This window comes from Neofelis nebulosa, chromosome 1 (genome assembly GCF_028018385.1).
Source record: "Neofelis nebulosa isolate mNeoNeb1 chromosome 1, mNeoNeb1.pri, whole genome shotgun sequence".
NCBI classification, from domain to species: Eukaryota; Metazoa; Chordata; class Mammalia; order Carnivora; family Felidae; genus Neofelis; species Neofelis nebulosa.
Window position 1 is genome coordinate 21,721,914 of NC_080782.1, and position 11,771 is coordinate 21,733,684.

The following is an 11,771-nucleotide window of genomic DNA, read 5'->3' on the forward strand; positions in this document are numbered from 1 at the left end:
ATTCTTTCTAAATCATCTTTATTCTATTAATAAAACCCTTTCACACTGAAATTTGGAGCTGTTGCCTAATAGATGTCGAAGTATAGGATGATTTGTGTGTGATATTTGAACGTTGACTGGAATCTCTCCAGAGTACAAAAGACGGTAAGGTTAGTTAGGAAGTCCATTCTCCAGCACTTTCCCAAAGGTATTCATTATATAAAACTGAAGGGTTTTTGTTTGTGTCACCGTAATAATTCCAAACCACCTTGAAGATAAATGCCCTTCAATGACTGAGAAGTCTTTCAATACTAATATCAAGAAATCATGTGTTGGCTGTGCGTGCAGGCGGCTGCGTCGGGCTGCAGGAGAAGATGGCGGTCTCCACAGGAGTTAAAGTTCTTCGTAATTTTCGCTTGTTGGAAGAGCTTGAAGAAGGACAAAAAGGAGTAGGCGATGGTACGGTTAGCTGGGGCCTTGAAGAAGATGAAGATATGACACTTACAAGGTGGACAGGCATGATTATTGGGCCACCAAGGACAAATTATGAAAACAGAATATATAGCCTGAAAGTAGAATGTGGACCTAAATACCCAGAAGCTCCTCCATCAGTTAGATTTGTAACCAAAATTAATATGAATGGAATTAATAATTCCAGTGGAATGGTGGATGCACGGAGCATACCAGTGTTAGCAAAATGGCAAAACTCCTATAGCATTAAAGTTGTACTTCAAGAGCTAAGACGTCTAATGATGTCCAAAGAAAATATGAAGCTTCCACAGCCACCAGAAGGACAAACATACAACAATTAATTTTAGTGGATCTCAAACTTGTCTTAAATCAACAGCCTTCTACTCATGTTAATGTCTTGATTAAATATCACAATGCAAAATACCCACACATTAAGTAAAAGAATTCCAGCTGGTAAACATGACCTGGACATTTGTAAGAATATATTTAATATATGTACACCATTATGTTTTCAGCTTACAGGAGGAAAAATGCAGCACCATTTTTTTTCTCTTGTTTAGGCACTGTCATTTAAGCATAAACCTGGAGTACTCAAAATAGAATTCAGGTTTACAAGATGAAAGCATGGAGAGAAGAGTCAGATGCTGTGGAAGCATGTGTGTTTCTGAAAAGTAAAAAAAATCTCAAGAAGGAAAAACAGAAATGGCATGCTTTATCCATCTTGCTTAGCGAAAGAGCTTCAAGTTGAAATTGTCTAAAGTAGCAGGTACAATAAATCTTGTCACAAATTGTGTTAATTTTTGAAGCGGTGTGGGTGCTGACTACTAGTAGTATCAAAAATATGTTCAGGATTGTTTTGATACCTGTATTTATGATAAAAAAATGTCGTGGGGGAGGCCGATGAGTATCTGTTAAAAGCCGTTCCTGTGTGTTCCATGTAACAGACATGGTAAATATTTGTTTACAGTCTTTGTTTGACAAACCATGCATTTAAGTGAAATCAACAAAAAAAGGAAATAGGTGTATGGATATGTGATTTTGAGATTAAAGTTAGTCTTAAAATGTAAATAAAATGTGGAACGTGTCCTCAAAAAAAAAAAAAAAGAAATCATGTGTTGACAACTAGTGTATTATCATGTGGTAAAGCCTTAAATAATTTCATGTTTTCTCAAATTCTAGTCAAAGAATCAAAGAAGTTTTTTTTCCTCTCCTTCCTTTATACAAAATGGTTGAAACAGCTGGCTACCCATAGGTTAGTGAGTCATTTGATTCTGTGATTTGTTCTAAACACAGCAGGGTTCTCTAAAAAATTAAGACAAAGAAAACTAAATTCAAGCTTATGGTGAAATGAAGCTGTGATGCTATGAATATCATTCTTTTGGAAATCTTGGAAAGCTACTTAAGAAATCAACTCCAGTTAGGAAATGCATTAACACTAGGATGAATAAGACAATTTTCTTTGGTTTCATGGAATTACTAAGAGGGGGTTTTAGCTTTAGTTTTAGTGCTGACAAAAATATACCAAAATATCTGTGCGTGTAAACTATATTAACATAAACAGAGTCACAGCATTTTATAACAGGTAGAAAGTTGGTCCTAGAAAAATAGAGATATTTAAGATTGCTTTAAACAAACCTAAACATTGCTTTAAGATTTATTAATGATCAACATATAAAAGAAGTGATATTAGAATGGATAAAATAGTGTCATCCAAACCAGATTTAATGTGTTCTCATATTTAAATCTTCACCATGACTCACTATGATTGTTTGCCTATATATTAACTGTGTTCTTAGCATTCATATAAAACTCACTCCTAAATAACTGTGAAAAATGTCCCTTGTGTTTTAACTCAAATGACAGGGGTAGGGCCATAAATGCACAACCCCAAATTATCATGATAAGTGATTAGTTTAAGGCCTTTAATCCATTAAGGTCATTTGGCTGAAATATACTATGCTTCATTAAAAAGTTGTATTTGCCAAGAAATCTAAAAGTAATGGATTCCAGGTTATCTTAATTACTTAATAATGGTGACATCTTTCAGAGCCACCTTCTGTATTGTTTTCTGACCCTTCTTTTTGATGATGAGAGTGACTTTCAACCTCTAGTACTCCCAAAATAATGCCCTATAGCAGGAGGAGTATACCTAGTGTCTTTATTTCTCTCATCTCTTAGTTTATCAGAACTTGCAGAAGCTCCCAGCATATTTCATTTAGATTCAATAAGCAAGAATCAGCCTTGATATCTGACACTAGATTACAATAGAAGAGAGGAATTTAGTCACTGGCCTTCTCTAGCTGCAGAGGAATGGGTTAGGCACTGCTACAAGGAAGACTCAGTTGGGAATTGTTGACGTTTAGGTAACTGGAGGAGTCTGCCATTGACTTGACAGTGAGTCACAGAGAATGAGGCCACTAGAGAAAGACAACTGGTTAATTTTCATGAGGTTATTAACTAGCAAATGACGTTCATGGTAAACAAAACAATGTAAGCATATTATAAACACACAAGGAATAAACAAAGACAAAGGGAGAGATTACAAAGGGTTGTTAAGTTTTTCTTAAATGGAGTCATAAGAAAATGGGCAGTCGTACAAGGTGGACATGATTCTGGCTGTGAGCTTTACAGATGTCAGCGTTATTACCTTTTAGTCACACTGAATAATGATGAATACTTGCAGTCAATTTCCCGGAACCTTGAAGGTGTGATGTATGCGATATATATGATATATGGGTTAAGGTCAAATTTTATTTCATAAATCAAGAGAATGTACCTTTCAGTGACTAAAGGTTAAAGATTAAGTGCTCTGTCTTTTAGATTATCAGATCATAACTGTATATTTAGAAAAATATCCCCATATTTTATTTAAAATAAGTAATATTGGTTTCTCTTCAAATCTCTTGTTTAAGCATGCAGAATAATGTTTGTATAATAATCAATATCCAGTATATGCATCAACTTAGATTTTTGAAATTTGAAATTTCTTATTATAAGTCATATTTGGCCTTATGGGTTTCTAATTGTGCACTGTGGACCAGAACCAGCTAGATTTCACAGTACTCCTTTGTTTTATTTGCAAGTGTAATTACGACTTGTGAATTTCTCCCGGTTAATTATCTCCAAGTTAGAGGTCAGGGTGAGAGCTAGGTTAATAATACCCTATTTTGAAAAGAAATGATCTACATCTTAAAATGCAATGTGAGTGCAGGTATTAACCCTTTGCAAATATGGAAGGTGAGAAATTAAAAGATGAAACAGTTTGCCTACTGTCATATCACTAGGTCACTACTGAAGCATAGCTCAGCACTTTCCTCAGTGATCATTTTATCGCTTTCATCTCTGTCACCTTTCATCCCTGTGGTATTCTGCCTACACACAGGATTCTTAATCTCAGAAATGAATTCAAGCTGAGATGTTTACAGGTGACAATGGCTTCTGAAAACATCAATATTTTATCAGCAGCTTTCAGTTGTCTATAATGTAGCAACATGACAAAGCCCATGGAAGAGATACATTTTTAAAAATGTGACTCCATTATTGGCATTTACAGAAGAGCAGCATGAACCCCAAATCTGATTCGTGCATCTAGGCAATTCAATGCTACAGGATTTCACAATGCTACTCTTTACACTTTATATATGATTAATTTATATGCTTTATATATATATATAGGGGCACCTGGGTGGCTCAGTCGGTTTAGCGTCTGACTCTTGATTTCGACTCAGGTCATGATCTCATGATTCTTCAGTTCAAACCCCACGTCAGGCTCTGTGCTGGCATCTCAAAGCCTGGAGCCTACTTTGGATTCTGTGTCTCCCTCTTTCTATGCTCCTACCCTGCTCACACACACACACACACACACACACACACACACTCTCTCTCTCTCTCTCTCTCTCTCTCTCTCTCTCTCTGTCTCAAAAATAAATTAACATTAAAAAAATTAAAAATTAAACAATGTATGTATTGATTAGTTGACGAGTTATTAATGGTCTTATTTTAAAAATGAAATTTACTGTCAAATTGGTTTCCATACAGCACCCAGTGTTCATCCCAACAGGTGCCCTCCTCAATGCCCATCACCCACTTTCACCTCCCCCTTACCCCCATCAACCCTCAAACTGAGTTTGTTCTCAGTTTTTAAGAGTCTTTTATGGTTTGCCTCCTTCCCTCTCTGTAACTTTTTTCCCCATTCCCCTCCCTGCTGGTCTTCTGTTGAGTTTCTCAGGATCCACATATGAGTGAAAACATATGGTATCAGTCTTTCTTTGCCTGACTTATCTCACTTAGCATAACACTCTCCAGTTCCATCCACATTGCTACAAAAGGCCAGATTTCATTCTTTCTCATTGCCAAGTAGTATTCCATTGTATATATAAACCACAACTTCTTTATCCATTCATCAGTTGATGGATATTTAGGCTCTTTCCATAATTTGACTATTGTTGAAAGTGCTGCTATAAACATTGGGGTACAAGTGCCCCTATGCATCAGCACTCCTGTATCCCTTGGGTAAATTCCTAGCAGTACTATTGCTGGGTCATAGGGTAGGTCTATTTTTAATTTTTTGAGGAACCTCCACACTGTTTTCCAGAGCGGCTGCACTAGTTTGCATTCCCACTAACAGTGCGAGAAGGTTCCCATTTCTCCACACCCTCTCCAGCATCTATAGTCTCCTGATTTGGTCATTTTACCCACTCTGACCAATGTGAGGTCGTATCTCAGTGTGGTTTTGATTTGTATTTCCCTGATGAGAAGTTACGTTGAGCATCTTTTCATGTGCCTGTTGGCCATCTGGATGTCTTCTTTAGAGAAGTGTCTATTCATGTCTTCTGCCCATTTCTTCACTGGATTATTTGTTTTTTGGGTGTGGAGTTTGATGAGTTCTTCTTAGATTTTGGATACTAGCCCTTTGTCCAATATGTCATTTGCAAATATCTTTTCCCATTCCATTGGTTGCCTTTTAGTTTTGTTGATTGTTTCCTTTGCAGTGCAGAGCTTTTTATCTTGATGAGGTCCCAATAGTTCATTTTTGCTTTTAATTCCCTTGCCTTTGGATGTGTCAAGTAAGAAATTGCTACGGCTGAAGTCAGAGAGGTCTTTTCCTGCTTTCTCCTTTAGGGTTTTGATGGTTTCCTGTCTCACATTCAGGTCCTTCAACAATTTTGAGTTTATCTTTGTGAATGGTGTAAGAAAGTGGTCTAGTTTCATTCTTCTGCATGTTACTGTACAGTTCTCCCAGCATCATTTGTTAAAGAGACTATCTTTTTTTTTTTCCGTTGGATATTCTTTCTTGCTTTGTCAAAGATTTCTTGGCCATATAATCGTGGGTCCAATTTTGGAGTCTCTATTCTATTCCATTGGTCTATTTGTCTGTATTTGTGCCAATACCATGCTGTCTTCATGAATACAGCTTTGTAGTAAGGGCTAAAGTCTGGGACTGTGATGCCTCCCACTTTGGTTTTCTTCTTCAATATTACTTTGACTATTCGGGGTCTTTTGTGGTTCCATACAAATTTGAGGATGCTTCTTCTAGCTTTGAGAAGAGTGCTGGTGCAATTTTGATTGGGATTGCATTGAATGTGTAGATTGCTTTGGGTAGTATTCACATTTTAACAATATTTATTCTTCCAATCCATGAGCACGGAATGTTTTTCCATTTCTTTATATCTTCTTCAATTTCCTTCATAAACTTTCTATAGTTTTCAGCATACAGATCTTTTACATCTTTGGTTAGGTTTATTCCTAGGTATTTTATAATTCTTGGTGCATTTGTGAATTGGATCAGTTTCTTTTTCTTTCTGTTACTTCATTATGAGTGTATAAGAATGCAACTGATTTATGTACATTGATTTTGTATCCTGCGACTTTGTTGAAATCAGTTATCAGTTCTAGCAGACTGTTGCTGGAGTCTGTCATCTGTGAAAAGTGAAAGCATGACTTTATCTTTGCCAATTTTGATTCCTTTGATTTCCTTTTGTTGTCTGCTTGCTGATGCTAGAACTTCCAACACCATGTTAAACAACAGCAGTGAGAATGGACATCCCTGTTGTGTTCCTGATCTCAGAGGGAAAGCTCTCAATTTTTCCCCATTGAGGATGATATTAGCTGTTGGCTTTTCATAAATGATTTTTATAATGTTTAAGTATGTTCCTTCTATCCCAAATTTCTCAAGGTTTTTATTAAGAAAGGATGCTGAATTTTGTCAAGTGCTTTTTCTGCATTGATTGACAGGATCATATGCTCCTTATATTTTCTTTTATTAGTGTGATGTATCACATTGATTGATTTGCGAATGTTGAACCAGCCCTGTAGCCCAGGAATGAATCCCACTTGATCATGGTGAATGATTCTGTTGAATTATTGCTGTGAAATAATGCTGTTGAATTCGATTTGCTAGTATCTTGTTGAGAATTTTTGCATCCATATTCATCAGGGATATTGGCCTGTAGTTCTATTTTTTTACTGGGTCTCTGTCTGATTTTGGAATCAAAGTAATCCTGGCTTCATAGAATGAGTCTGGAAGTTTTTCTTCCCTTTCTATTTTTTGGAACAGCTTGAGAAGGATAGGTATTATCTCTGCTTTAAGTGTCTAGTAGAATTCCCCAGGGAAGCCATCTGGTCCTGGACTCTTATTTGTTGGGAGATTTTTGATAACTGATTCAATTTCTTTGCTGGTTATGGGTCTGTTCAAGTTTTCTATTTCTTCCTGTTTGAGTTTTGGAAGTGTGTGGGTGCTTAGGAATTTGTCCATTTCTTCCAGGTTGTCCAGTTTGTTGGCATATGGTTTTTCATAGTATTCCCTGATAATTGCTTGTATTTCTGAGGGATTGGTTGTAGTAATTCCATTTTCATTCATGATTTTATCTATTTGGGTCATCTCCCTTTTCTTTTTGAGAAGCCTGGCTAGAGGTTTGCCAATTTTTTTTATTTTTTCACAAAACCAACTCTTGGTTTCATTGATCTGCTCTACAGCCTTTTTAGATTCTATATTGTTTATTTCTGCTCTGATCTTTATTATTTCTCTTCTTCTGCTGGGTTTGGGGTGTCTTTGCTGTTCTGCTTCTATTTCCTTTAGGTGTGCTGTTAGATTTTGTATTTGGGATTTTTCTTGTTTCTTGAGATAGGCCTGGATTGCAATGTATTTTCCTCTCAGGACTGCCTTCGCTGCGTCCCAAAGCGTTTGGATTGTTGTATTTTCATTTTCGTTTGTTTCCATGTATTTTTTAATTTCTTCTCTAATTGCCTGGTTGACCCACTCATTCGTTAGTAGGGTGTTCTTTAACCTCCATGCTTTTGGAGGTTTTCCAGACTTTTTCCTGTGGTTGATTTCAAGCTTCATAGCATTGTGGTCTGAACGTATGCATGGTATGATCTCAATTCTTGTATACTTATGAAGGGCTGTTTTGTGACCCAGTATGTGATCTATCCTGGAGAATGTTCCATGTGCACTGGAGAAGAAAGTATATTCTGTTTCTTTGGGATGCAGAGTTCTAAATATATCTGTCAAGTCCATCTGATTCAATGTATCATTCAGGGCCCTTGTTTCTTTCTTGATCCTGTGTCTAGATGATCTATCCATTGTTGTAAGTGGAGTATTAAAGTCCCCTGCAATTACCACATTCTTATCAATAAGGTTATGTTTGTGATTAATTGTTTTATATATTTGGGGGCTCCCGTATTTGGCGCATAGACATTTATAATTGTTAGCTCTTCCTGATGGATAGACCCTGTGATTATTATATAATGCCCTTCTTCATCTCTTGTTGCAGCCTTTAATTTAAAGTCTAGTTTGTCTGATATAAATATGGCTACTTACTCCAGCTTTCTTTTGACTTCCAGTAGCATGATAGATAGTTCTCCATCCCCTCACTTTCAATCTGACGGTGTCCTCAGGTCTAAAACAAGTCTCTTGTAGACAGAAAATAGATGGGTCTTGTTTTTTTATCCATCCTGATACCCTATGTCTTTTGGTTGGAGCGTTTAGTCCATTTACATTCAGTGTTATTACTGAGAGATATGTGTTTAGAGTCATTGTGAAATCCGTAGGTTTCATGCTTATAATGCTGTGTCCGGTACTTTGTGGTCCTTGCAACATTTCACTCAATGAGTCCCCCTTAGGATCTCTTATGGGGCTGGTTTAGTGGTGATGAATTCCTTCAGTTTTTATTTGTTTGGGAATACCTTTATCTCTCCTTCTATTCTGAATGACAGACTTGCTGGATAAAGGGTTATTGCTGCATATTTTTCTGTTCATCACACTAAACATTTCCTGCCATTCCTTTCTGGCCTGCCAAGTTTCAGTAGATAGGTGCTACTATCCTTATATGTCTACTTTTGTATGTTAGAGCCTGTTTATCCCTAGCTGCTTTCAGAATTCTCTCTTTATCCTTGTATTCTGGCAGTTTCACGATGATATGCCGTGCAGAAGATCGATTCAAGTTACGTCTGAAGGGAGTTCTCTGTTCCTCTTGGATTTCAACGCATGTTTCCTTCCCTAGATCAGGGAAATTCTCAGCTATGATTTGTTCAAGTACAGATTCAGCCCCTTTCTCTATCTCTTCTTCTGGAATTCCTGTGATATGGATATTGTTCCGTTTGACTGCATCACTTCGTTCTCAAATTCTCCCTCATACTCCTGGATTTTTTATCTTTTTCTCAGCTTCCTCTTTTTCCATAATTTTATCTTCTAATTCACCTATTCTCTCCTCTGCCTCTTCAATCCGTCCTGTAGCCGCCTCCGTTTTATTTTGCACCTCATTTATAGCATTTTTAAATTTATCACGACTATTATTTAGTCCCTTGGTCTCTGTAGCAATAGATTCTCTGCTGTCCTCTATGCTTTTTTCAAGCCGGTAATTAATTTTATGACTATTATTCTAAATTCTTGTTCCATTATATTGCTTAAATCAGTTTTGATCAATTCATTAGCTGTCGCTACTTCCTGGAATTTCTTTTGAGGAAAATTCTTCTGATTTGTCATTTTGGCTAGTTTTCTGTCCCTTATACATTTTAAAAGCTTGTGTGCTCTGCACCTGTGGACACTGCTATATTAAACACTGTCCAGGATCTGGCCCTTCAGGAGGTGTTTTTTCGGGGATTGTTACTTGCTCTCTGTTGTTTTGAGTTTGGTTATTTTATTACCCTACTCGTAGTAGTAGTTTGGACCCTCCACTAAATGTGCTTTGATTTGTTCCTTGGAGTAGCCTTTAAATGAAAACAGACATACAGGAGACAAAAACACGCAAACACAAAAATACCACAAACAAATAAACAAAAACCTAAAGATTAAAAATAAAAAAACCCAAAACCACCATAAAGAAGAGGGTGGAGGTGGTGCTGATGGAAGAGCACATACAAAGCGAGAAATGACAGGGTGGGGAGAAGAGAAAATAAACATTGACTAAGCAGAGAGTCTAATAGGCTTAATCCAGAGAGAGAGAAAGGAAAATGAAGAAGGAGGCGGGGAAAATAAAACGAAGATAAAGTTACCTAGACAGAGAAGCTATATGGCTTGATTATTCCAGAGAGAGAGAAAGGAGTGTAAAGAAGGAGGTGTAGAACGTGTATCAAGACAATGGATTAAATATGTCTGTTTAGACAGACCAATATCCAGAGTAACCAGCCTAGTGGAGGAAAGAGATAAGGAGGAGAAATGGGGGGGGGGAGGTGGGGAGGGAGGAAGAGAATGTATCTCTTGAGTTGAATTGACCTACAGTTAATCCAGGCAATGCTGCATCCCTTGTAGGTAGTAGCCGTCCGCAGGGTCTGTGCCGCTCCAGTGCATATGCCATTACCCAGTGCAAGGGGATGTGATTCGGCATAATCTGAACCCACCTCCACTATGGGTCCCGGGAGTGATCCCTAAGACTCTGCCTTGGTGGTGGTGGTGGGGGGGAATGGGGATCCCCCAGTCTTTTCTCCACAGAGCCAGACCAGGTGGACTCTGTTTGAGTCTTCCTCACTGTACCGTGGGCACAGACAGGGTGGTCCTTCTCTCTCCGCCATCTCCCCTGACCCTGCACTTGGCTAGGATTCAAAGTCCTGCTCTGTGTGCTTTGGCCCTGGGGAAGCGCCTCTCAGGGCGCTGATATGTGGTCCCTGCCGGCTTTGTCTGTGTCGCGGCATTTCAGGGAGGACCGACTTCTGCGAACTGAGTTGCTGCCCTCACCACGAGCCCCCAGGGTGGCAGACACAGGCAGGCTTTGTCTTTTCCCACAGCACTCCAGGGAAATGGCCGCCTTATCCTCCTGTAGACTGTGCCCTTGGCCCAGTCACTGCACCCCGGGGGTGGCGGACACAGGCAGGTTCTGTACTATTGCACAGCCCTCCAGGGAGGGAACCACTTTCTCCAGCTGTGGACTGAGCCCCTGACCTACACCTGCACCCAGGCCTGGATCCCCCCTTCCCCAGGTACACGAACAGGGAGCTGGCCCCAGTCCAAAGAAAGCCCCACAGTTAGAGATCAGATCCCTCTCAGTCTCAGTCCAAGTCTCAGTCTTTCTCCTGTCCAGATACATTCCTGCACTTCCCTAGCCACTCTTTCTCTTCCCTTTGTCTCTCCGCAGAAGGGGGTCCCTCCCCCCTCCATGCCCATGCGGCCTTTTTTTTTTTTTTTTTTTTATCTCCCCCTGTTCGCAATTACCCACCTATCTTTTTTTCCAGCTTTTCCATTTTATTCCTAGTAGTTTCAGTCTCTTCCTCCCAGGCTCTGGTGTTCAAAGTCCTTTGGCTTTTACACTTCTTTGTTTGAGAGATGTGGGACATGTGGTTTCCCCCTACTTCTCCACCATGTTGACTGGAAAGCCTTATATTTTTATGTTTGTGTTAGTTTATTCAGTCAGATTTCTATACAGAAGTGTTTTCAACAAGTTTACGGACTGTTAAGTTAAAGGTAACGTCACATCAGTTCAAATCAGTGGTAAATACAAGTCACAGGCATGATGATTTTAACATTATTCACAAAAACTTAAGAATCAAAGATATTTTCTTGCTTGCAGAGTCACCTGTAAATTTTCAAGTATATTTTAGTTAAATAAGAGAAAAATGAGGAGATGTCATATTTAAGCAACTTGCCAAATACTCATGTATTATGTATAGTGAGGTGCCATAGTAAATGGAAACCTACAAGTGGAGTATATAGATACTTCTATTCGTATGGTTTATTGTCGTGTTCTGAATTACTAAACTTTCGGATTGTACCCTACTGTCCTATGTGTTATATAGGACATCTAAATAAATACTATGTTGTCTTTTATGTTTCAAATATAAGTAAATATAATCATATTAAATAATTAAAATGGGTCTTTAAAACCAATATA

The 11,771-nt window shown here is 38.3% G+C and overlaps 1 protein-coding gene across 1 annotated transcript; it reads left to right on the plus strand.

Annotated features, from left to right (window-relative positions):
- Window positions 1-320: 320 nt before the first annotated feature.
- On the plus strand, window positions 321-1,535 carry LOC131504276 (ubiquitin-conjugating enzyme E2 variant 2-like). The gene has a single exon (XM_058716356.1). It carries the CDS (start codon window positions 354-356, stop codon window positions 789-791), a length of 438 nt encoding a protein of 145 aa, XP_058572339.1. The 5' UTR covers window positions 321-353; the 3' UTR covers window positions 792-1,535.
- Window positions 1,536-11,771: the final 10,236 nt, after the last annotated feature.